We start from the raw sequence: 27,899 nt of genomic DNA on the forward strand, positions 1-27,899 counted from the left end.
ACCATGACAACGTAACTGGCGCCCCACTATATTGAACAGTCCACGAAATTAGTCAACAAAAACCAACGGAAAGGACATCAAAGTTCGGGCCTAATACCGCTCCGCTTGACGAATGATGCTCGAAAACAATTGTTAGATCTCCATACAAGGATCTCAATTTCTGGAGGCACTCTTTGCTTCGCGTAAGATCTGTATGAGCCACCGCTAAGAGATGAGATCGAAACACGATAATGTGAGTTTGCCACATAATCATGGTAGTTTTGTGTTCACGGAAGAGAGGGCAACAACACACGGGTACATTCATATTGGGGAATGTCTTAAAAGGAACGATTTTTTGAGAGGGGTGACAAGTTTTTTTGCTATCTCATGACTTTTTACGACTTCCATGTCTTCGTGAAGAGCCATTTAGGGCACGTTCATGAGCAGATGTAATTGTGATCATTGAGCTCATGAATGTAAGAATTTAAATCAGAACCTCCTCTGTGCTAAAAAAAAAGAGGCATGTAGATAGCGTGTGAGCAAGGACCGAAGCCGAGTTCCAATATTCAAATTGGGCCAATCATGGGATGTCCTCAATATTTCTAATAAAACATGTTGTAGATTCCTATCCTCTAATTCTGACCATGTTTCCATGCCGGGCCAATAATGTGGTCTGAATGGTATTACCACTTAACATAGATTGAATTTCGTGTGATGGCGGTTCCAAGGAGACAGAAGTTTGAGGATTCCTCTCCAAGTGTCTTAGATGTTTCGATTGTTGTTCACATCCGTAGAAGCATCTCGGAGCACGCCTCAAATTTGTCGCAGAAAATCGTGCTTGATCTAAAGGTTGGGAATTTTACTCTAGATCTTCCTGATCCCAGAACTCAGAAAACTGTTTTCCGCACAACTTTTTTCCCCCCCTACAAGCATGAGATCAGTCACAAAAACTCGAAAACGAACAACATGGACGTCCTCAAAATATTCCTGGGGAGAAGGATAATGTCTGACAAAGCTTGATGGACAGTTAGTGTAGTAGGATCCATAGATTTCGATGATGATAGTACAATCGTGAGGTGACGTGACCTTTTATAGATCGTCTCTCTCTAATGAGTACCCACATTTAGGAATGTAACTGAATTATGGAGTCTCAAAATGGATTCCCTCATCCAATGAGGATAAGTCATAAACTCAAAATCCCTCCCAATCACGAGTGTTGCCCAGTGTTGCCCAACCTCATTAAGGGGCCATCAAATCCACCATTGTGCGCATATTACCACTGGGCACATGATCCTCTACCACACTGGGCCACTCATGTAGGCCTACTTTGATTGAAGTTTGAGGCTTGAACAGGATGCCCCTCTTATTTGATCGAGCATGTGCTTCAACCGTCCAATTCTGAACGATGGACAAATTGCCCTTGATTGACCTTGAAACCATACATTTCAAGTCAAATAATCATCATCCTTCTTCATGAAAAAGGACACCATCTTCTACGCTATTAGCGATATGATCAGATCTGCTCCGAACGAAGAGGCTCGAAGACAGTCAAGTTGATTCAGCGTATTTGAAGAGTTGCTTTTGAGGAAAAGAAGGCAGGAACTTGATACCCAAAATTTGGACTCATTAGCTGAGGTCGAGTCAAAAAATATCCCAGACATGAATTGCGTTTGCGATTGTTCATCACCTTAGATCAAGTTCAGCGAAGACAATGTCACAAAGGGCCTTTGGATTGTCAATGGAAATGGTTGAGCCAGATATGGAATATCTGGTCCATAACAATGACATGTCCCTATTGGTTTACACCCATCTCCAAAGTGAGTGTCATGTTGCCAAAGAGGACCAAATGTAGAATTGACAACAAAATAGATCATATTTCTTGTCGATATGCGAAAAATGTTTGGTGGAGGTACTCCAGCATGGGAGGCTATTGGTAGACGGCCAAGAAACCACCTGCCAAGTTTTCCACCCCAGAAACAAACATTCCTGTTGCCCCAAAAGGCAATTTGGAATTCAACAGAGACTCTTATGGAGAAGCATCTGTACTTGGGTTGGCGTTGAAATCACCAGGATAGAAAGAGATGATGCTCGTAATGTTGTGACAGATGTGTGCCTGCTTTTGACTTGTTTCTTTCTGAGGGGGAAATATGCGCGACATTGCGAAGTACTATAAGTAGGCGCATATGCAGAGCGGAGATCCATCCGTTTGTCTCCACGCTCATAATTTTGGGCGGGCCACAAAAGAATGATGTTATAATGTAGATTTTTTTCCTGAGTGGGAGAAGCGGATATAGGACGAGAAATTCACAACAACTACAACAACAAATAACAATTACCAAAATTTTATCCTCTCAACCTTCAACATTGAGCCATCGAGTGTTCTTCAAGGATTTAGTAAACATTTGTATATCAAGCACTAAGAGAAAACAAAGTTCAAATTGGCCAAAATAGGAATATTCTCGAGTTCTTTTCTTCAGAAGGCCACACATGCTTGGGCTAATGGACTAGTAGAGCATGTGTTGTCAATTAACTATTTCAAAAACCTTTTCACAACCAATTTTGCCCTTTTAAGGGTCAATTTATCTAACAATTAACTATTTTGTGGCATTCATGGTGTACAAGGAAAATGCCAAAATGTAGGTTGTCCTGTATAAAAATCACCAAGTAAAATGTCTATTTTGTTACCGTCATGCTCCACAAAACAATCGCTCAAAATTAGTATCGAGTGAGCAGAAGAAAAATAAAATCAAAGAAATAGTAGTCTTTTTTTAAGATTTATTTCGTCTTTTTGAAATGGGACACTCCAAACCGCATTTTTTTGCCAAAAATGCATGTTATATAATAACTGTTATATAACAATAGAATGAAAAGCCTGTAAACTAGTTCCTCAACTAATCAATCAGTTTACGTCCTATTGAGCACGTCTTGTTTGAGGGGCTCTTCGAAAACAATGATAGGAGCGCTGGTATTATCTGCTCGCTCATACACGAAGCAATAAGTGGGAATGGCTAAAACTCTAGATTTGGCGGCAGGAGAGGTCACGGTTCTCGTAAAACCCATTTCAATCCCTTCTCTCTTGTGCCTAATTATCACCTTGTCGTTAACTTTCGCCCAGATTGAACTGGGATGTAGGCCCAGGGACGACAATGATGTCCATGGCTTTGAGCCTTCCCAAACCCAAGACGCATGATTTATGGACTCCGCCGAATGTCAACTTCCAATGGATATTTTATAACAGCACTTCCCGGGTTTCCTTTAACAAACAAGTACAAACGAGACCCTTTCACTTTCACCCAGGCACAGAAAACCACGAATTGTCCTTTCAGGGTAGGGGGTATGCTTTACAATTGGGGTGGTTGGTCGGACAGTTTGTTGGTTTGTTTCTTTCTTTGTTGGTTGGTGGGTTGGTTGGAGGGTGCGATCAAAAGGAAATCAATCGCTTCACGCCTTTTCAATTTCAAGTGAACGTTATCAACAACTTTTGTTAGCAATTTCAGAGTATGGAAATCCAAGTGGAAGTGCCAACTAATTCAACTCCAAGAGAGATAAAGAGAGAGAAGATCACACACGCAATGGAATTCTTGCTTAGCTTTTGAGAGTCACGAGGAAGAATACCAAGACAACCAACCATCTTAGGCAGTGGTAGAGGTGGTGGTTATCGCTTTCGATTCTTGCTCAACCTTTGACAATTCAAGCAAAACGTCTTTTCTTCTTCTTCTTCCTCCTCCTCCTGCTCCTCAGTCCTTCTTTATAAGTGCTCGAGCATTGACTTTCTCTCCAATTAAAACGGGTTTCCGATCACCTCGGAAAAAAAGAACTTCACACCATGCCAAATCGGGGCTTTTAAACAGAGGCATCTATTTTGGGCATGGAAGTCGAGGAGCTCTTTCCCACAATATCATTCCGAGTAAATATTGAGCAATCACCGGATTACCTCGGTTAATTAGGGTTAATTTATTCCGAAGAGGCGAACGAACATCATCCACCCAATCGACCTCTCGCGCCTAAAGAGCGACGAGTTCCCTGCGCACCAATGTCCATGTCAAAACGATGCTTTAAAGAAATCTCGTCGAAGCTAGGTGCTCAAGTGTCGAGTGTCGGTCGCGGTGAGGGTGTGTTTGTCATCCGAATGAATATGCATTAGGTCCTAGACAGATACACACCACGTATATTCTGGCTCTTGAGGCCGTTTCCTGACATCTCAAATGGTTTACCGCTCATGGAGGATTTATCATTCGACTTCCTCTCGTCCTGACTGAATGGAAAAAATGGGAGGGGGGGGGAATAGAGAATTCCATCAGTGTTCTTTCCCCACAACCCATCAATGGCGCTGCCATTACCTGGCTAAGACACATGCACATTCTGAGCTTGCATCTGTACGAGTGAAAGAGAGTGGATTATTGATTTCTATTCGAGCCAAGCTTGACAAGCTGGACAAAAGAGATGATCAATTCATCTGAAGGGGGGGGGCACGGGAAATCACAAATTCGATGATGCAATAACGCACTAGCGCCTTGGAAGGTCCCCCAAGCTAAATAACTTGGTTGACCGCTTCGCCTCCGCTTTTATCCTCAAAAGCTTCTAAAGGCTGCGGTAGAAGTTGGCTTGGAAATTAATTCTGTCCTGAGTCCGCTCAACCACCTCTTCGAATTTTTGTAATGCCTCGTCTCTGTTCGGTTCCTTTGAAATATGACGGGTTGATTGGTCTCTTTAATTAGCGAGGGTCATCAAAGGTAGTAGGTAAAATGTCTAATAGTTAGTGTGAAATGAAAGTCTTGGACCCATGGCAGTAAAATCACTATTCTGAATTCGTCGTCCCATTTTGAAGCTGGAGTCTTTATCTAACATGAAAAATGAATTTAAAAAACTTGAATGGGTCTGAAACTTTCATGTCACACTGTAGGCCATGCTTTGGCTGAAAGAATGAATGCCAAAGTAGAACAATGTATCCATTGTCATCTACGCGCATTAGCAAATCTGTCGAAAAGAGGCTTAAAACTCGGGGTACAAGCGTTTGAAAAAACGAACAAATGAACCTAAAAATGATTCAAAATTGAGTCGAAAACCGATGTCACGGCACGATTGAAAATTGACATTCATATATTTTTGGGTCCGTCAAATCTTTCCGTCAAACCATTTAATGCCTATTTAATCAACAAAAGTGTAAATTACGCTTATACTGAACTACGTACATACATACGTACTATTTCATGCAGGAGCAAGACACGTATCCTCGAAGTCATTATTTGGGTAAAAATAAATTTGGGATTCGTATGGGTACTTTTTGAAATCAGAATGCCAGGGGGATCAAGCATATTTGAGCAGCGATTTTGTTTCCTGATGAAAAGGTATGTCATATTTCTTAAAATAAAAATCTTAGCATACTATCAATGCCGCAACCCATGACTTACTTTACCCAAGAGAAATTTATAACCTAATCTGGTTTCTGAATATCAAATATATTGTACTATTACTATACCACACATTTCTTTTACTGGTATTTTTGTGGCTTGACCATCTTGCTTGAAATTGAAAAGCAATTGTTTTATTAGTTGTTGAGTTGTTCCATTCTAAAGTTTAAAAGATTTCAAAATGTCATCGGGTGTCAATCTTTTTCAAAATGGCGGAAATTTCCATCTAATTGATCAAAAGCATTCGCACTTTAAAGCAAGAAGCCAAAGCCACTTTTTCGTCCTCTACCCGAACACTGGCTAAATAGAAAACTTTATCACAGCATTTAGTTCTAGGGAGGATGGTGTCCATTAGTGATGGGGAACAAATTAATAATCACGGGAGGTTGCGACCAGGGCTGCAAATTCACAATTACCATGGCCATGACATTACTGGTGGAATCGGTGGAATCTCCTAAACCCGTTAGTCAGCCTCAAAAAGTAACCCTGATTTTTCCTCCGTCAAACCAGGGTTGCCTTTGTGCTCAAACCTAAGTGTTTACGTTGCGATGGAAAAGGCGGGTGCTCTTGCTATCCACGTTTTCTGGCAACCTTGAATTTGAAATTCGATTTGATCCCATCACTAGTGTCCATTACTTATTGGACCCAAAACTAACAAAAAAGATTGCTTATCTAGTTCTGAAAGGATCTGACTGGGCAAGAAGTTTCACCAATATGATGAAAGCGCCTATTCATTGGTTTTGAATACTGGCCTCATAACTGGAAGAGACAAAATAAATCCTGAAATGATTTGCACTTCTTTCACACCAGCGCCATGGAGATTTCGGCTTTCTATTCAGAAAAGAGGAGGCTACTACTAGCGACTCCATTTATCAAAATGTCATGAAAATATAATAAATGTCAAATTGATATGTTAAACGTTGCATTTTTTTTTTAAATTTAAGGAAGCTTTTGCTTGTTTTGGGTGGGTGAGAAATCTTGGGGGACCCTGTATGCAGAGTATTTCATCCAAATTTGCCTTGATAATTAGAGTAGAATTGAGCCTGAAATTTGCCATTCGGTGCCACATTACTCTATTTTGGCCATTGAAGGCCGGCCGATACGATGTTTTTTCAAACAGCTTCAAAAATAACTCCCTTATCTCTATCGGTGCACCACTTGAAAAGTGAAAATGTCCTCCCGTCATCATCAAGCTTTGAGCTTCAGGGAGTCACCAGCAAATTAAAAATATTCCTAGATAAAATTGCCCGATTCACTGGAGGGCCTTCGCTCTCTGTCCCTTCTTTCTTCTTAGCCTACCGAACGCCCACTTCACTTTGGATGAGCGTCAAAATCTCAATGGTCATTCAAGCACATTCCGAGACTCCCAAAGTGATTTTCACTTTCCGACATCACCTGTACAACCACCACCTATCTCCATTCTATCCATCTCCTCTTGAATGGAAGGACTCCAGCAAAGGTACAGTTCTCGTATGATATGGGTGGCACTCTTGGGTTCTTTCACACTTACACCGTCTCCTCAGGGATTGGCTGTGGTTTCCTCTTAACTTGGTCAAGATTTTTCGAGCCAAAACCTACAACCACGCAAGAGCCAAAAGTAAGCCTCCTCCTAAAATTGGGATACGGCATATCTCACATCAAATTTAGGGTTCAAAAGCTAACTTATCGGCTCATTATGTGAAGCCAGTTATGCTTTCAGTACAACTCCATGCTCACCCTTTTGGTCAGCACTTTCACCTTGAATACCAATCATGAATTGCGGTCAGATAGTGAAGGGTACCAATCAAAAATTGCATCTGCCCATACAAATGGAGGCAAATCACTCTAATACAGATTCCGACGTAATTACGTGAAACCAAAGTTCCACTGTTTGTGTATTGTATGTTAATACTCCTCAAAACCGGGTGAGTTGGAGGGGCTGAACTGTAATGGCGATACAGCATAGCAAGCAGAGCATTGCTTCTAGAGAATTTCTCTTCATTTAGCGGGCCTTTTATTTTTCACTTGGGCGTCACGAAGAGATGGAAGGGAGTCAAAAAGAATTGACGTTGTATAAAATGCATTGATTCTCACTGACACTCTCGCCAACAGTTTAGGCCGGAGATTGACGAGTTTAATGAGAGCTGAAGGCCCACAGAGAATAATGGTCGAAGAAATTCGCCTAATGAAGGCTCTTGGCAAATGGTGATGAATTTCGAATGTGCAAACCGTGAGAGAATGAATATTCATAAGCATCCAGGAATCTAGAGCACTAAAGTGTGTGAACTGTACACCCAAAGGTCAAGCCAGAATATTTCGGCAAGTGTTTCACCATCACGGAATCATCTTCATTTACACGCGCTCATAGTGCAACGTGTCCCAAGAGTTTTTTACCAATTCCAAAGCAATGCAAAATCAATCATGTTTCAACTAGATTGCTAAAACTCTTAAAACTAATTTTCAAAGGTGTAGTCACAAACCTTAGACGCGCTTATTCACTGTGAAGGCCAAAAGTGTTGATTTAAGCGTTCTGATTTTATGTCAAAAAAACCTATCTTCTTGATACGTTTAAAAAACTTCAAACTTCCTTTCAGCGGCCCGTTCAGTATTTCATCGGAGAAATGGCTCAAAAATATGTTACTTTACGTGGCGAGGTGTCTATCAGCAAGGAAATTTACGTAGAAAGTAGTGGACATTGCACACAATAAATTAGCCTTTTTGAAGATAACCTATGAAATGTCAGGCATTCAAGATTGAAGGGCGAAGAGTTGGGAAACCAATGTTTGCCAGGAAAAGAAGACATTCTACCAGAAATTTGATTCACACATTCATTGTTTGCCCGACTTGGCATATCAATAGAGCCTTTTTTATAATCTTCAAGCAGCAAAGGCGAAGAGAGTCGAAATTGACTTTCAGACAATGACACATTGACTAGAAACATTATTTCAGAAATTGGTCATATGGATTGATTACATTCTATCATACTTGTTGTCCAATGTTCGGAATTATTAGTTTCGGGGCTAAAAAGCAGATTTTTATCTTATATCTATTCTTGTCCATAAGAACTCTTCACTTTCAGCAGAGACATTACTCAGTCTCTTTTCTTTCTGTAATCCTTTCATCCCATCAAAACTGAGACAAGGATTGACCGCTTGGTTTAGCTCATCTTCCATCTATCTTGACTACCAATTCTTTGAAGAAAAGAGTGAGGGTAGAAGAAGTACAACGACGAGGTTAGTTGATTGGTTGGTTTGAGGCAAACACTTTCTGATGCATTTACCTTTTAGGTCTAACGAAGTTCAGGTTCAAACCCACTGATGAACCAAGTACAAATAAAATCAACGAAAACTTCTTGAGATCATCTTCGGAGTCATTCAAGAGGGCGGAAAAAGTAAAATTCTCGTTCTAGCACGAGAGAAAATAATCATCAGTTAGGCTTTTGGAGGTCAATGCTGTCAAGAACCTTCACAATGAGGATATGAGGTTTTGCCGAAAACAATACGCCACGTACGTGTGCGTACTGCACAAAACCGAGTGATTAAACAGACCCTCTGCTATAATTTGACTAACTGAAAGAGGAAAAAACAGTACAAAAAAGGGAATCGCACGACGCTAAGACCATAACGTATAACGGAGAGAAGGGTTGTAGAGACGGATTATTTCCTGAGGCAGGTGGCCTCAGGATCTGAACCATTGTGGAAGATTCTATCAAATCCTGAATCATACAAGGTGTGTTGAACTGGACAAGGATTGCAAAATGAAATGTACCGAGGAGGCACATTGGAATGCTTTTGGATCGGAGAATGCTCGAGAAAACATGCAGCAAACAATGGAGGACCTCCGTTGTCATTGTCAATCGAGTTTCTGATATCTACTCTTTGATCACCTCAACTGCATTGCAGTTAAATAAAGAGTAGCAAATAGTACAAAAAGAAAAGAACAGATTGGAGCGATAAGTATGCTAAGGCAACACTCGCGGGCAAATGGACGAGATGGTTGATCAAGTATCAGAAATGCAAAACTGGTCAGTAAGACAACGTTGATGCATTCCTGGAATTGGTTTTAGGTCATTTCTCGGAGGATGAAAACGTAATTGAATCCGCGAAACACTTCCGGTGGTCATTCGGATGGGAGGCGATTCCCTCAAGACAACAATGATGATGGTGATGATGACAAAGAGGAATGATGATGATGATCGTAGTGGTCGTGGTATCGTGGAGGACCTTTTTGTTTTTCCATGGACATATCTCAAGGTATTTCTTCAAAATTTGTCGAAAAGATGGACATCAACGCTCCTGGATGTTTTGTTTCACGAAACTCTTGCCAAATTATTGAAGATCTGGCGTTCAAGGGCAAGGTAAAGCGAACAATATACTACCCGTGACAGGCAATGGGCCTGTCACTCATCCATGCAACCTTCAAAAGCATCGATCCAATCAAAGAGCTCTCGTAACCCGAAGCTCAAGTCCTGTAAATTGTTCAAACCCCAAAAGGATCCAGGAGTTCGCCAAGTGAAGCAATAAATCCGGGTAGGACGTTCAATCGAGCAGGGAAAATGACTCATTTCACCCCGCTTTAGCCAGCACAATGCACGCACAAGAGAATCAAGAGTAATTTGGATATTTCCGTTCTCTTTGACTTTCACGGCCATGGACGGCAGGCAGGATTGCTTCAGTCGAGATCCCAAATTGAACTTGAACACCCGTTTCAGGACTTGGCGTGGCTCCTCGCCCAAGTTAGGAATTTTGATGCATTTCAGGTCAAATCAAGCGACCGCACCCCAGAAAAGGAAGCCCAAGTGATGGTTAAACAATTGGGGCCCATATTTAAGATTGGAGTCAGTCCTTCAGTCCTTCTTGGGAGGGGGGAGAGAGAAAGATTACATCGACACAATGATCATCGGATCGCTTGAGGCAAAAGTTCGTGTTCAGAGGCCTGAGAAAAGGTTTAGAATGTCCTGATCGGAGGAGAAAACCCCATGATCACTCTTTTCAAGGGGAGCAGATGAAGAAGCTCGAGTTGGCGTGGATGTAGAAACCAATGGATTGTGGTTTTCCAAGAGAAGGGCGCCTCATTTTCACACTCGTTTTTATTCTAAACATCTCGATGTCGGCACTCTGAGTGTGTGTTTGTGTGAGTGTGTGTGTCATTTCCCCTCATCATCCTTCACCATTTGTGGCAGGAGCAATACACATTTCTTACACAATATCCTGACATGGTTCACGTTATTATCCTCCTCATCGGCATCGGCATCATCAGCAGTGACACCACCATCTCCACGCGGAACACGAGGTAGTATTTAGAAAACCCTTCTTCATTTGAATAGCAAATGGCATGGATGCGGGCTGAATGCTTGGTGGATCTTTGATCCGTTGATAAAACTATAGATATTGCAACTGATGACAGATATGAAAGAAATCATGAGGTGATCCTCCAGCTGATGCGTCGGGTTGTCAGTCAAATGATCTTCGACATCAGAATCCAGCATCACTCTCTCACAAGCTTTAAAACAACATGTGTGTTTCTTCATTCGTTGTATTCTTCCATTTTTGGCCGTGGTAGTGATCTTCTTCATCTTCTTCAACAATTCTAGAATTGGAATGAACGCTCGAATCGTGGCCTCGAAGATTCGTCTATGACCTGAGGCGATTAGGCACTCGCAAGTCGTAACGGGGCAAGACACAATTGCTCGTGATCAATTATTGAAACCATCATCAAGGAAGAAGAGCTAGCTAGGGCTCAGTAACGTCTTTGAGTGGGCCCAATAAAATACGGAGCCATTGAACTCCCTCAATGCAAGCTGTTGTACTGTACAAACTGAAACTACCACGGCTTTGGGAAACAAGCCCTGCACTTGGAACAATCACAATACATCGGTAACAAAGTGAGGACAAATTCTTGGCATATTAAGTATGTCAATATTCTGATTAACCCTGTGGTGAGGATTCTCAAGAGAAAATGTGACATCATTCTGGTAAAGGTCAACCAACGTCTTGGTGAAATGGAAATTCAATATTTTTGGACTGAAATCTGAAAGGAATCTGGGTTCCACTTGGGCGAGTTTGATTAATAGGTGCCTCCATAGCTCCGCTCTCTGTTCGTTCATTTTCGTATTTGCGTGACCTTTCAGCTCTCAGCCGGCTGCTCTATTCCCAACCGCCAGCTCTACGATAGAAAACTTCTTCTAATTGTTTTGTTACTCGACAAAGCTATCTTTCTATCTGTCTTTCAGTTTTTCTTTCGTTCTTTCTCCCAGGCCTGATGACTGTTCGTCTATTGAACAATACAGATGATCACGGAATTCAACACTGAATAGACATGGAACTGTACAATTCGAGGTTCATATCAGAGTGTGAAGATGAGCTGGATTGACATCTATGACCGATTGGCCTTTGTGTTGGCCCGTAAAACCAATCTCCCAGGGCCAGAAGGGACTTTTGGAAGTGCTAACGCGCTTCTAATGGGCGCTTGGTTGGGAGATTTTATGGATGGGAACTCGGTTCAATTTGCCAGATCCTACTATGTACAGTGGAGTAAATCCCTCCCAGTCATTCTTGGTGTCGTATAAAGCCAATTTTACACTTGGGTCCTTGGTAAATTAAGCAAATTCCTTTATCAATGCCACTACTAGATTCTGATGACCGATCGGAAATGATTCAATTAAGGATCAAACAAGGGTCTGTCTAGTACAGAAGTAGCCTACGTGTCAGATATCTTACCCACTTCACGTAGGTTGGGATAGCAAAGCAAGTCGGCAGATTTCATACCTGGAAAATAAAAAGAGGATGATGGTGAAGATTAGCTCGACTCAAGAGAATCGAGCAAGAAATAAGAGTGCCGCGAGTAAGTATAGATCAAGGTCGGGGTGAGAATCCCAAGAAAGAAGTCAAAAAAGCCTACTTGACGAATGTCAACCTAATGAACCAGGAAGGATGGTCGTCCCTGTCATCATGAATAACTTGACGGGGAGAGGAAAGAGCCATTAAAACATGAATCTTCGAGGTTATCAATAAGGCAATACCACGGAGAGAGAGAGAGACAGAGAGAGACGACGACGAGGAAGAAGAAGATGGTACACTCATGCACATTGTGCACAACAAACACGGTGCACATGCTTTGAGAGGGGCATAATTTCGAGTCCAAATATGGAGCACCTAACGGCATGAAAACAGGATCACGTAGGACGGTTATGATGCATGCGTTCAAGCACAAATTGCCACCAGAACCATTCATCCGTTCATTCACCATTACTCCTATCCCGAAATGAAAGGGAAATTAACTCGACCGGGTGCTTCAAGACTTGAAAACTTTTCAATCTGATGGAGTAGCAAGTCTCACTTCTTCACTTTTTTGGAATTCCATGACCTTCTGAGGGGAAATGTTTTAAAGTCCACCAAGACCTTGACCGGTGGTTTCACTCGATAACATTTTTTGGATATCTACGTAAACAAAGTTCGAAATTTCGCATTGGTCTGTGTCAGAAAGCATGCTGAGGGGATTAGAACTTACTTTCATCAGAAAAATGTCCATTTTCCCATGATGCGAGTTGGAAATCTCTCAGGAATGCCAGGGTACGTATTTTCCCCTCTTGTCTTGATTCGAAAGAAAGTCTTCCATCAAAGATTACGGATAATTTCCTAGTCTCGCTGAGAGTGGCACGGGCACATGTTGGATGGGCAAGAAACGTCCTCATTCATCTGGCTGGGTTGAAAGTTTTGGACGCCGAAGTCGTTGTCACAAAGCATGAATGTGACTCCCATCTAACACTTGGTCAGATATCTGTGCATTGCGTATCTCGGTAATTAATTTTCTTAACTTATGCCGCGGCGATCAAAACCATAAGAAGAGAAAGGAAGAACAGTTTGGGAGAAAGTTCACATCCACAACAATTACAGCCAGACCAGTAGAGGTGGTATCCTAATTGGTATTTACCCAGGGCCAAGAGGCTAAAAACCTTCCCCCCAGCCAGACGCCCGGATTGAAATCTTGCGAAACCAGTGATCCCAAACCTATTAGTCAAGACAAAAAAGTCGTTGGCACATTAGCAATATGCATCTCTCAGAAACAGAGTACGTACTGTACTGCTTGGTAGGCATGCAGGCTCAACTGACCAAAGATTCAATAGAACTTCAAATACTCATTGGTATTGAATTCGCTCAAAAAAGGGGAATTTTCTGCTAATCCCTTCATGATTTGGGTATCCTTGAAACTCTTGTTAATGTGTCAGACACGAGGGAGATCTTTGAAACTGTGTCTATGTGCATCATTTATCTTCTAAACCCCATTTCCTTAAGCTTCGGTGTCGCTTTTGTTATTTTTGGGTGTTTCAGCGACAAAAAACGACAAAAAAATCGAGCAAAACTCATGAATTGGTGGTTTTCTGCATTCCCAGTAGCGCAGATTTTGGCTTCGACAAGGACAACCTTGTCCAGGAAGTGACATCGCATGTGGTGGGGACAGGGGCAAGTGTTACAAGTTTCAATGAACACGAAATTGTTCTTGAGCATCCCAGGGATGCTTGGGTGTGAAATGCAGATCTTGATAGATCCTGAATGGTATTTGAAGGGATTGATTTGAATACAAGTGGACGTGACCTGCGTGGTGGCCCGTTTCCTGCCACACAGATGGAAATCACGAAAGATTGCGCGTGAAGTTCTAAACACCAGGCAATATTCTCCCACCAAGAAGATCCCGGTGACAATTTCACAGCAATTTCTGATTCCAATTGACGGCTCTTCCTTGTTTTGCCAAACACAAGAGGAACTAATCCATTTTAAAAAGGTGTCCCGTCCTCCCTCAAATATGAAATCAAAGCAGAACTCCCTTCATTGCGGGTTGTTCTATCTATCGGTTCAAGCACATCCAAAAACGAGGGCAAAATAGGAAACAGTTGAAAAGCTTCCGTCAGGAAGCCGAGACCTCCTTCCAGCCCCGCTCGTCGCTTCTTACTCGTTAAACACAGCGCCTTTATCATTGACAAAAGGCACGAAAACTAATTCATTCATAGCTGGTACTCAATCGTCTTGAAACTCCAGGACAGGGTAAGGACACCCGAAACATGTGATGAGTTACGCCACTTAGACGAGGAGAGTAAAGCAGGCGTGTGCCCAAAATGGAGGCGGCTCTGCCACACCGGAAACGACTCACTTTTCTCTCCCGTCTTCGGGAGTCGTGCCCTAAAAGGGGATTCCTCATCTCTCAATTCGTACTCAAGGTAACCATAATCTGGCTCCTCGATGAGCCCAATCATCGTCACTTTTCCAGGAGGAACGATGGATGCCGAGACGAAACAAGGCAAAATTGATACTGGTTCGAGTCTGTGCCTTCAGAGTTCACGGCGGGTGTGTCGGTAATATGGTAACTACGCCTATTACATCAACCACATTCGGCAAGGCTCTCGCATATCCTGACACCTCAAGAGATCATTTAGCAACCAGAAATGATTGTTAGGCATTAGAAGTCTGTCTCATTAGGAGTTGTTCCCTGGTTTGTGGTGCTAATCATCTTGGTAGAGTTTTTTTCCCATCTCTCGCGCCATGTTATCTTTAGTTAACGATTCTTGATATTATGAACGAAGTTGGGATACAACCTAGTCATTTTCATCGTGGTCGACTCCATTATTCTGTTGTCGTTCGTTCTCTCGAAGAATAGTGCGATGTGAGTGAGGTGTAACACTTATTCTCTCTCCAAGAGAGATGCAAAGGTCAATGTCAAATTCTGTATATAAAAACACAGACGAAGATGCGCAATGAACATGCCGATAGATCATATCGAGAGAGATCACGGCGGATGAAATCTTTATAGCTCATATCCCGAAACTGTCGATTGGTTTCATTTTAGAATACGGACATCCCAAAAGCCACAAAAACCTCGCAGTGCACGGAAGTAGAGCTCATTTGCCAAAAAAATAAGATCTCGGGACAATTTTCCAAGGAGGAAACTCAAAAGATGACGCGGAAGACTTTTGACTAAAAGGATGTTTTGGGTGTTCCATTAGGATGATAATTAACAGCATTGCAAGATGTAATTAATCCGATCCACCGAGATGCCGGATATCGACGCCTTTGCCATTCTTCGTGGGCTCTCAAGCTCAATCTCTTTTGAAGCATGTCAAACGAGGACTGCAATTACAATGAGTTTAACCTTTCATCTTGATTAATCTCTCTTTCTCTCTCTCTTTTGCGGAAGCAAGAAAAAAGATGTCGTCACCAGCACAGTTGGTAAAAATGTCAATAACTCCCAAAAGCTCATATCATGGCATCGACATAACAAAAATATTAATATTCCGTGAAAGATGGAAATTGGAAACGGATTCAATCTAATTAATAAACTTGCTCCGAAACGTGCTTAAGCACTGGATTTTTGAGTTTCAGCCCAAACCAGACAGGTTTTTTAACTTTCAGATCAGGATTAACCAAACAAGCTCAAGAGCAACGTAATCGACTGAATTGCAACCAAAAAACATGCATTCTGTCATAAAAACAAGGTTTTCTTGGGGTAAAATCAGCTACCAATTTGGCACAACACAAGTTCATCCGGAAGAAAATAAGCAACAGAGGAAGTGAGGGATGTTTTAATTTCGAGATTATTAAAATTCCTGGCAGATGCCTTCATCCATCACAAGACCATGAAAGCGAATTGCCAAATTAGGTCCAGAATTCAAGACTCATCTCTTGGCAGGGTTCTCACGGATTGCACACTGGCCACACAATAAAACCAAAATGGGCGTGGACAACCCCAAGGACCGCCCGCTTCGAGTCACAAGCATCAAGGTCAGGAAGTGGAAACATTAATATTTGAGGATGACTTTTCAAATGCAGAAATTCACTCGATTTCTTGTGCTCTCATCAGACCTGACTGACATTGGGCAGATCAAATCTCTCGCATCCTGAGCGAGAATAAGTATTCTAACGCTCCATCTCAAAACTTATTTTTTTCTTAAACGAAAGGATCTTGAACTTGAGGTGGAGACCATGATGAAAAAAGCGAATGGTTTCTCTTTCCCGGCTGAAAATTCTTTTAGCTAACCTAACAGGACCTGAGATAAGGATCTCCAAAGAATGAAATGAATGAGTTTTCGGTGTGGAACTATCGACTGGAGATCTTCAAATACATTCACGTATGGCGAGGAGCGTCTACTGTAGCGCATGTACCGTAGGGTCCACGCCATTATGTTGGCTCATCGAGAGGCAAAGTACCAATTAGTCGAGATCTTTCTAAGCATAAAGTTAACAAATACACTCTATGGCAAGACTTGAAACGCATTTTCACGCTCAAACCGGACCACAGAAAAACATTTGATTTTTGACTGAAAGCTCGCAATAAGCAAGAGTTCATTACTAACTCGCAAATTCTTTCAAATCTTCTTAACCTAACATGAAGTTCGAAGTTATTTCATTTTCTAGCTTTGGCTAACTTCGTATCTACGTATCTACATAGTTTGAACAATTCCAAGTCTGCCATGTCATAGAAGAAATTTCACACCTTCGTAAGTACGAAAATTTGAGCCATGTGAACAAAGTGCATTTCAAAACGGTTATGGAGATCACCCTGTCACTTTTCAGTCTTTCTTGGTCAAACGCATGGTTTCATACATTGCATCCCACCATTTGGTCATCATCTCATCCGACGCTTGAAAATCCAAAAATTTCCATTCCATGAAGAAAAACATCATTCGCACATTTAGCATTGGTATTTTGAGAATCCCTTCCCGCGCTTCAGCGTTTTCTTACCTTGATGTTTAGCCAAGAACATTCGCTCAGCTTTTCGTAGTCGACTTGGCGTGTATGTGTAATAGGCTGTTGGATACATGTTTTATTGTGTCTTTTTGCCAAGTTCAGACTCTCATGTAATTTTTTTCACAAGCCCTTCATAATGTCAAGACAAGAGAGGGAAAACACAATCACGTAGTGAAACAAAACAAGTATGTTTCCACAATTAAAGGTGCTTCTGTCCCCTGATCGGCATCACAACACGAGGGAAATTTGCCAAACTCTTCTCAATAATAATTCTTGTCACCTTTTTTCACGTTAGACCAGCCGCCTGTCAAACATTCATCATCGATATCGCGTAGAAGTTACCGGATGGTTGTCTCACTTATTTAGAAAGAACCAAGAGCTTATACTTCGTTTGACAATAACCAACTGGCCAAATGTAAGTCTTTCGAAGGGGTTGTTTCTCGTTTCCGGAGCAGAGATACCTGTGAACAACACGATCTTCCTCCCCCCCAAACACACACACTCACATGAAAAAACCACCCTCTTCCGCTCAATTACGCCATTCCCAAACGCGATTATTATTTGTGAATTAATATTTTCCACATTTCCTGCCACTTCAAAATCCGTGGGAATGGCGGCCACAGAAGAAGCGCACCTCTGGGCTGGAGAAATCACATGGAACAACTCGTCTATTGTTTATCAAACCAGTGATGCACAATGGTGAGCGAATGAATGAGCGGAACAACAGGCGAGGAGTGTCCTCTTCGAGCACTTCTTCACAACTGGTTTGAGAACCACTTGTAAGCAAGCGCGACGCTCGCCGCCAAGGAAAACCAAGTCCAAAAACGCTCGCTCGGCAGGGCTCGGTACGACCTCAATGTTGTTTTAGTGAAACATTAAAATTCATTCCTTCATTTTTCAAAAGTCATATCAGGTGACTTATGGTGTGTGTGGTAGCACTTTCGCCTAGGGCATAAATGCATTCTATGAGAACAAAAAATATTTCCTTGTCTTTTTTTGACACCCCAAGGCAAGATTGATCAAACCAATGACCTTGTTAATGGGGGTGTAATTAAAGACAGGGATGCCGAAAGATCCCTTCGAGGTTTCATCGGTCTTCTATTATGTCAACACTGACTCTTGGTAATTCATCATTGGTATGGACTAATGCCAAGACGTCGTAAACAAAAACAGTTAAATGTGGTTAAGGTTTAATGTTTCCTAACTCCAAAGGATAGTCCCAGCCGCAAAATTGGATGGACAGCAATTGTAACCAAAAGGTAAATTGGAAAATCTTGACAAATTTATGTATCTGGACTAAAGGTACGTTTCTCATCTGATACGTTTAGCTCTACAATCAAAGTTTGATTGGATTCACTAACTTTATTAGACTCGCCTCATTCATGTCCCAACATTACTATATGGTGTGCTGTCTCCTTCAGAGAGATGCATTTCTAATATTGCTTAAGAGCTCGTTCAACAATATTCGGTCAATATTATACTATTATCATAACGAAGATCTGAAGTCATACCTATTGCATTGCAAATTGGAAAGCATCATTTATATATATAAATAAACCTACTCTTTTAAGTGCAAGCTATATTTGGCCTCAATTTGGAACCTCACATTAATTTGTCATTTAACCGTAGCTTTCCGAAATCTAACTAAATTTAATACAAGATAGTAGATAATACGACCCCCTCAAAGACCTCGGACGAAGTGAATTGAAGTTGCGTGCATTAGAGCTTTGTCCGCTGAGTGTCAGGAGCGAAATTGCAGATACGACTCGCTACTGGACCATTGTTTCTCCAATTCGTTAAAAGCACTGGAGGGCGACATTATCCACACATTCTCTCGCCATTGTGTTACTTTTTCCATATTCAAAGTACAAACGAACATCCACGAGAAGCGGTGGTAGCGGTGATAATTCAAAGAGAAATTCAAAGAAATCTTGGGCGTCATGGTAAAAGCCCTCAGGGGATAAAAACAGAGTTGTTAGAACTCCTACAGTTTTCGGGGCTAGTCTCAAAAAGCTTCGAAATTTGGACTGATTGTGTCCTGAAAATCGGCCAGTCATTAATATCTAAACGGTAAGCAATCGAGAATGTGCTTTTTCCACAGGAGTCATTAATTTCGAGCTTCGAAGTGCTCACGATGATGGTTCCTACATATCTATTCGACAAAACTTTCATGTAAACATTAAATATGAGACCATCATTAACCACGTTGAAGGACACATTGATATGAAATATCTTTCGAGCTTAGCTTCGTATTCAGGAAGGAAGCAAAGAAAAGTTTCTACCAAAATTCCGAGCCTCTAATCAACATTGAATTCAATACGAACGTGTCCGAAATTCGTCGAATAACAAACACAATCCAACAAAGAACAATTGGTTTCGTCAATGTTCATGACATTGAAAAGCATGACATTTTTCCTCCAAAATACGATTCAAAAATATTTGCCTTGGTGGTTTTGGGCCTCCGTATACTTAGTGTGCTTGATGATGATTGTGAATTATGATAATTTATCGAGGCCAGAAGGCCTCAATTTGCCGACGGGTCTGCCAAAATAGGTGGTAGATTTGTTGTGGACGCCTTCCTATGTGACCCAGCCGACATTGCATTGATTGTTGACCACACCCTCGGGTGAAATAGGGTCTTTTGCCACATGCTATAAATCATGTTGTGTCAATTACCATGTCAGAAGATAAAGAGGTCTTTACCAATTAGACACAGGTCGAGACAGTTGCAAATTCTGACAGTTCAAACCTTAAATAGCCTCATAGTGCATGCACGACGGCTTCTCTTTTTTATCATAAAATGAATCTCTCAAGGGGAGCTAGATTTGATATGAGACTTCTTTGAGGGGAAAGATTGCTTTTTCTCGATTGGTGTTCACATGGTATTTTTCTTTGACTAATGCAAACAAAATGGACGAGGGAGTCCCACAGGGGAGATTGGGTGGTCCACTAAAAATTCCAAATCGTTTTTCAATCCAACAAAAACCGAACTTTAGACTTCCAGACCGATGAATTCTCAGTAACGTGCTTCCTTTAAATATTATCATGGAAGATTAAGCTAAATTAGGTCATGCCCTGCCTTGATTTTTTTGGACTGAACGGAGAAGAGATGGGGGGGGGAAGGCAAGAGGTGAATATCATCAACAGGTTTCGTTGCCAAATGACATCAACCTTCTCAAAGATCTCTCTTTTCTTTCCATCTGATAACGATGAACTTGGTGGAAGTTGGTTCATCTCTCCAACTGTAAAAGTACTCCAGCCAGGTAGGACCTTGTCCATCAGCTGACCACCTAATGATCGATTCAAATAAAAGGTTGAAAGGAAAAAATAATTCTGCCTATCTCTTCTTACCATTACTTTGGTGATTTCATCTATCAAATTAAAATATAAGACGAGTATTCAAGCGTACGGGTATATGCAACGGTGAAATAGTTCGACTTGAAGTGGAATGAAATGAATTTGAACGCGGTTGGTTTTAGGTTGTGATTTTGTGGAAGTCCCGCATTCCTAAGTTTCGAGCTGAGATCGACGAAATAGGCCTGTTAACTCTTCTCATTCATGGCTTTGGGCGAGATGGTTGCCAAGCCAAATGGTCTGCTCTTTCCTCTCTTCGGTGCGACGAGTGCTGAGCAAGTTCATCGCCCCAAATGGTTTCCAATGAAAAAGAGATGCGCAAAACAGAGGAGAACGAGAAAGAGAGACAGAGCGACAAGAGGTAGCCTTGTCGGTGCATTGACCCAAACCGGAATGCGTGTTAAAATACAATTAAAGAATCGAAAGGTCTTCTTAATGGGCCAAAATGAAGCACAATGCATCTAAAAGTAGTGGCACTTCCTCCAACTCAAATCTTTCCTCGACTTTAAATTTAAAAAATATAACATTAACACCCCCTAGTCTTTTATCCTACCAGAGGAAATTTTGTTTGTAAGAAAACATGTGGCAGTTTCTTATTGGCTGTCATTACATTCAAAAAAAATTACGCAAGTGTATTTTCGGCTTTCATGTTAAAATATGATAAGTATTGAGAGGAACCTCCTCTAACTGGGAGCTGCTATCTTACTTGCGGAGTCAAACTTGTTATTATTTCTAAACATGAACAAAAAAAAACCAAAAGGGGCTAACAATTTGGTTTGCATTTATGTCCACACAGAGTGCTCTAATAGATTCCAGTTTTACGCTAGTTGATGGTTGGTCCAAGCTCGTCCATCTCTTTAGGGGAAAGCTTGAAATAAAGTGACAAACGTTTCTCACTAGATAGTGACAATGGGATCTTGTGCTTTAAGGGACATTCTCACCGACCAGTTCATCTCAGAATCAAGTGTGAGGTACGGTACAGTGTCTATGAAAAGACCGACCTTTTCATACGATAGGCATGGAGAACGAGGGGTCGCCGGGGTTGACAGCTCAGATCTCATAAAATAGATCCTCTTGAGCCGGGGCAAAAAACTGAAACGATGGTCTTCAAAATACACACTTGGTTGGTCTACGTGAAGAATGCTCATCTGTATAGTAATGGTCCACCCATAAGCACAATGTGCACGCAAATTGCGATGACTAGGCACAGGATTAATTGCCCGCTGCCCCGTGTTGAGTGCTTGCCATTTATCTGACATTGAATTGAGCCTCCCCTCCATTGAAAAGTGATCTGCTTAATATGAAGCTCTGGAGCGAAAGAACACGAGCCATGCGAAGATGAACTCACTCATCCAACGATGTGAACCCGAGGTGGATTAGCATCTTTGCTCAGTATGCCCGTTCAGCAGGAATTATTTCTATGGTGGTAGGTATAGACCACATTTTGAAGTGAATCGTGACTTAACCAACGCATGATCCATCTGAAAGATCCATCACTCCACGTTGGAGGCAACATCGACAACAGTGAACTTTCAATATGAAGATCAATTTTGTGACAAGATCTCGAACACCCCCGGTTCTGAATACCAAAAGCGCTTGGAGGTTTTCGGAAACCTCCTTTCTATGGTCCATGGTTGGAATGGCTCTGAGGTTTTTGAATTGCTCAAAAAGTGCCATCAAGGAACTTGAGGTTTGATGCCTCACAGGCATTAATTATGCCAGAATTTCTGGTGTTTAATGGTTTTGGTGACATTGAGATTATGCGATGAACGATTAGGATACAACCACAATCAACAAACAAACACTCAAATTCTATGTAGACTTGACAAGAAATACAAACTGCCTCACAAGATTACACCTGTGACCTTAGAACAAAATGGTCAAACGATATGGACATCCTCTTCATTAGTTTACGTGTGGGTCTTCCAGAACTCCTATGAGTGAGAGGAACATGAGGCAGCGTCTAATGAGCCTTAAAATAGGACTTTAGGTAGTCGGAAAATGTACTAACGATGCGTCAAAAGGGAAGGGATCTGATAAAACAACACAGTACACATCCGTTCCAACTATATCTAGCTCCACTTCTTCTGAGGAAGTACAAGTATTTAACGACAAGACTTAAGATGCTTTTCTTTACTTTCAGACGTTACATTCTCGGGTACTTCCTTCTTTACGGATATGAAATGATTTACTTTTCAAGTTCTCCCTATAACCCAAATAATTTTGTAAATAATAACTATTTATTATTTATTTATTTATCTTGACTTTTACTACGTGATTGGAAAGAAATCGTTATTTACTTTTGGCTTCGTTGGGGCAACAAATACATTTCCTCCGGTCCATTGGCCATCTCACTTCGTATTTTGAGGCTTGTAACTACGTGGATAACATATCACAAAATGCTTCAGTAACCCGAGAAAGGAGCGCAGAGACTAGGTTACCTCGTTTAATAAAAATTGCTTTGTCAGATATCCTCCTTCTTACTTGATGTAAAACCCCGTGCATGCTTTAACAAAATATTGTCCAACCGCTTCGGCACTTCTGGACGTGTGGTCAAATTAGCAATCACTTCCCGTCAGTTTGACTGACTGGCATGGAGGATATTCAAAATCGAGTTCGAGGTTAATTTTGGATTCTCTTGGCCGGAAGGGACCATTAAAATGGAGTGAATCCCGTCTTCCTAGACAATGTCAAACCTATTTGGCCGGCTATTAGTCACTTCCGATTATTGAAAATGCAAAGGTACTTACTTACCTATGTCTCCTCGATGTGTGAGGCATTCCGTGGAGTCAAATTTCCGGAGATTTGGTTTGACCCGTCCCAAAGTGGCAGCTGAATAACCGGACGTCTCCTTCCTTCTCTTCCGTTTGGATTTCGGACTGGTTGGCGCGTTCTGCAGAAAATCCAAACTTTTGGCGCCACTTTTTGAATCACACTCCGCGCGCTTCTCCGACGGTTGAGCTTTAGTCCCATTTTTGGGACTTGAGTTGAGGGGTTCAATTTTTAGCAATTCGGGTTCTTTGTTGAGGTTGTGGGTGGAGAACCACTTCATTTTGATAAGTGAACAGATTTAGACTCTCCTCAGGTTGAGTAGGCACGACTTGAAGAATGACATTGCTGAACTGAAATAGAAGACAAACATTGCTTCTGTTAGTCATTCTGCTCTACGAGAGGCAACACGTTTAATTTAGTGGGCCTTCCTGAGATAACAAGGATCTAAGATCAAGTTGAGGTATTTCTCACCTGACAAGCTGGAATAGTTGGGAAAAGGTTGTCAAATGACTGGTGATAATTCCAAGAAATCAGGTTCATATTGGGGCAATCGCTGTTGGGGCAATTTTCAAAGTAGTACGAGGATATGCCACCAGAGAGCAGTGATCGAATCGTGTTTGCCATCTATTGGCTAAAAGGCAAATATGATCTCGACAATATTTTCTCGGCAAACGAAATATATTTATCACGCAACCTAAGTATTCACTGGATTTTAAATTTTTTGCTTTTGGGATGTTTCGCAGAACTTTACCCAAGCTGTCATTATTGCAAAGGTCTTAATATCAATGGCGGAACCCTTTTCCGCAATCAGATGCTACTCACAGAATTGACTAAGACTAGTAATCTATGATCAAGGTCTCACCTGAATCAGCTAATTAAGGACTCTATCTCGGGCAGGGTGAGCTATCTTGGAAATCTAGCTAACTTTGGACACCAAGAGAAAAAATGTCCAAAAATGTCCAAAAGTGGGCACAACGCGTTCAAAATGAAGTACAAATTATCCAAAGGCAGCTAATCAATCATAGATTTTCAATCAAGCTATTATTTTATCCAACCTACGTATGTATTCACGAACAAATGCAATGTGACACTATCTATGTATATACGTGAACAGTACGTAGCGAGGAAACTTGGAATTTTGACGACCCTGCAAAGCGCTTCAAGAGTCTTACTAAACTAGTTTGAGCAAATGTAGCATCATAAAGTTTTTGAGTCAAAAAGATCGAAAACGGAACTTTTTGGTTAAATAATAGATGGAAAAGATATGATGTAAAGAGAGATAACAAAATTTCTAGTAAACTGTTTTTTCATTCTTGACCACATCATTCTTTTATCCTTCAATCAATTTTTGTATATGATATTTAGACATACAGTTCGATACATTTTACAATCTGACATGACCAAGAGTTGCAATAAACAAAGCAAACAAACATAAATACAATACAAGAAGGGGATTTTGTAGGTATCCAATTTTGACTAAAATTAAGCACCGAAACTAAAAAAAACTTAGCAATCAAATTGCAAGTTACATTTCATATGTTTTTGGTTCAAGATATTTTTGTGTGTTTGAAGTGACGTATTATGCTCTCTTGAACAAACACAACTAATTATTCAAATAAAATGAAGTGTTCTAACGGATTGTCTGACAGTATGCACATTTGTAAAAGCCTTGTGAGCATGGTTAAAAACTACTTAATAAACATTAGAAGGACCATGGACAGTAAATGGAAACCATTTAAGACATGAAAGTTGTCTTGTTCAAACTTCAGTACTTGGGCAAAAAGTTATACACTTGATCTTTTTGATAAGGATCCAATAATAAATTGTCCAAGTTTATGAAAGCTCACCCTATGGTGGTTGAAGCATTGGTGCCTATTTCACTTTCCAGTTGTCCTCAAAAAATTATAATTTTGGTAAGTCAGACGAAATGGCAAAGGTATTTCACGACGTATTTTGGAATTGACACCATTGATTACCCATTTTTTTTTTAAATGAAATATCAGTTTAAAACTTGTTTTGCTTTTACTTTTGTAGTTTCGTGTATTTTGGACACTTTCGGGCACTCTTGCAAAAGGGTGGACAAAAGTGTTCAAAAATGATATGCCCACCCTGGTTCTGGACCTCATCTGGAATTTTGACCTCACATGTAATGCATCAGCTCAAGAGATCTTCATTTGCTTTCTATCTTCTTTTACCTAAGAAAAGGAGCAGATGTTTTTGTTCCTGCGACAATGCCTACACTTTCAGAGATCTATCTTTAGCATTAAGTCCTCAGAAGCAGATGCAACTATTCCCTCTGAATATTTTTGTTTCTAGGATCTGATCACAAAAAGCGAGTAGCTATTTACTCAAGAGTCGTAATTTTTTTGCTTGAAGTCTATAAAAATAGGTTTTTAAAGAAAGTCGATATGGCCGCTTCGGGTACCTTTCACGAGTATGCCTTTGCATGCTAAGGAGTTTGAAAAGTAAGCTTAAGCTTCTCTTCAAACAATCGAGCACTGGTGGCTAGTTTCCTTTGCGTTATTGAGAGGCAAGATTCTACCAATTCTACCCATAAAATCCGGTTTTTGTAAAAATTTGAATGTTCTAAGCCAATAGGATATGGCAGGCATTGTTCCTTGAAAGTTTAAATTTACCGTAAATTTTGGTGGAACAGACGCAAGGTAAAACTTTGCTTACAAAGCACTTCGGTTTATAGACACTTAGCATCATAGCATGGAATTTTATATTTTTACCCCACATGGAAACGATAGTAAAAGAACGAAATATATCTTAGCTTTGACATCTCGGTTAATACCTATGTGGTTATAAAACCTTTAAAGATTTTTAATCTTCTTTTATCCTTCTCTTCAGAGGTTTTAAGGTTATTCACCCTTACTAGAAATTTTGGTTCCTGATTAATAGAGACAGGCTAAAAATTATTGGGATTTTAGATTCAAGTGAAAGGGATATCAAAGGGCATATTAAGAACAAAATTGATAAGCTATTCAGTTGGGGTCACATTAACTTAAAGTATATCGTCTTTTAGGATCTTCTTGTTTCAAAACCTATTGCAACATTTGATGACAATTCCAACTACTGTAAATTTATGCAATGTGATGTGCTAAAAAGATTTGTTTCAAATATCAGTGGTAAAGTTATGGGTTTTTTACAAGGTGATTGAAGAGGTGCTGAGTTTAACATACTGTGCATATCTCATTGGCTGGGATGGGCAATTTTTTTTGTCACTAAAAACCACTTTTTTACACATTTGCACTTCTCACTTTTATTTGCACCTTTTTACTTTTAGTTTGCACTTTATTTTACACATTTGCCCTAAAACCGTTGTTTGGGTTGAGATCAGAACTTTCCAAGCTTTAGATTTGGTTTCAAGGTGTAAAACCAAAGGCTGCCGCCAAAATAAAGATATGAAAAGCTGAATGTTGAACAATTGACGTCAATTATCAAATTGTGGAGGCCAAAAGTAGTTCACTTTTGGTTGAGAAACAAGGGAAACAGAAATGAAAAGAGCCAGTATCAAGTGTAAAGAGACAAGCTAAGCAGGGCGCTAAGATAGTTCACCAGCCCCAAAAAACGCAAAATAGCTGCTTTCCTTACCTCCTGCAGGCCAACTATCTCCTCTATTTGAGGAAGAAAAATGTCAGTTTTCTTCAGTCATATCAATGTAGAAATTGGATTGCAGATCTGCTGATGGGAAAAGAGGAAAAAAAGTCTGGGGAAGCATTTCTTTACCTAATTCAAAGAAAGTATGTCAATTTGGTCCAAAATTCGGATTCGGATTTTTAAGAATGACCTTTTCAAATTCGTACTACTTTGAAAAATAGATTTGAAAACCCCTTCTTTTTTTATATAATTGGCATCCTTTATTACACTTTGTTGCCTTTTTTGCACAATTTTCTGCACATTTTAGGCTCATTTTTTGCACCTTTTTGTCTCTAAAGGGAAAGGCTTTGCTATTTTGCCCATTTTGCCCGTTCCTACTTATGGGATATTTCTTGATAGCTCCACGGGGATTCAAACAGGTTCCATAATTTGCAAACGGTCTCGGCCTTACTTTTCACGAATTCGATAAATTTATCTATTCCGGTCTTCGTCACACCTACCGAACAAAAGCGCAAGGGGATGTCTAAGGATCAGCATAGGTCTCTACGTAATCGATACATTTAACTGAAGTCCGAAAGTTAAAGAATGAAGATATAATCAATTGATTTCTCTGAAGCATATTGGCCCGAATTCGTGCCGTTTTCATTAATTTCTAAATACCTTTTTCGCCCGCCGAATACTTCACATTATTCACCTTAATGGAATAGAAACCACTCTAGGAGGATGTTTTGTCTTTATAACACCCGGAAAATTAAAACGCTCAAAAATGTCTATTCTTCAACATTGCGTATACCTTAAAAAAAGGTGAAATAACTTCTGGGCTCATTTTATCCAGCTATTTCGTCATTCTTGAGCATTGCAAGGACGCTCGTGTAACTATTTTACGACATCGTCCTTCACTGCGAAGTTTCGCAAAATTTGAAAAGGTTGCGCAGATCTAGGGATAGCCAGAACAGTTTTAGATTAATCATTATATCTGGTCCATAAGGGCAGTTTATCAAACTAGATAATCCCTCATTGCCAAATGCTTACAAATCTTCAACGCCCAATGCTGAATGACAGG

At 40.7% G+C, this 27,899-nt stretch overlaps 1 protein-coding gene across 5 annotated transcripts in view; it reads right to left on the reverse strand.

Moving 5' to 3' along the window:
* The window catches only part of LOC131879868 (multiple PDZ domain protein-like), a 35,098-nt gene extending 11,261 nt beyond the window's left edge, over positions 1–23,837 (reverse strand). The window contains exons 1-3 of one of the 5 annotated variants that reach the window (XM_059226325.1): positions 23,705–23,837; positions 23,216–23,583; positions 12,089–12,136 (exon numbers count right to left, since the gene is read on the reverse strand). In XM_059226325.1, coding sequence (XP_059082308.1) covers positions 12,089–12,136; positions 23,216–23,513 — 346 coding nt within the window. In that variant the 5' untranslated portion in view covers positions 23,514–23,583; positions 23,705–23,837. Of the gene's footprint in view, positions 1–12,088; positions 12,137–17,101; positions 17,877–23,215; positions 23,584–23,704 lie in introns of those variants that run through there. The other 4 variants (XM_059226326.1, XM_059226327.1, XM_059226328.1 and 1 more) reach the window with 4 other exon arrangements.
* Between the last annotated feature and the right edge of the window lie 4,062 nt (positions 23,838–27,899).

This window comes from Tigriopus californicus, chromosome 4, assembly GCF_007210705.1.
Source record: "Tigriopus californicus strain San Diego chromosome 4, Tcal_SD_v2.1, whole genome shotgun sequence".
NCBI classification, from domain to species: Eukaryota; Metazoa; Arthropoda; class Copepoda; order Harpacticoida; family Harpacticidae; genus Tigriopus; species Tigriopus californicus.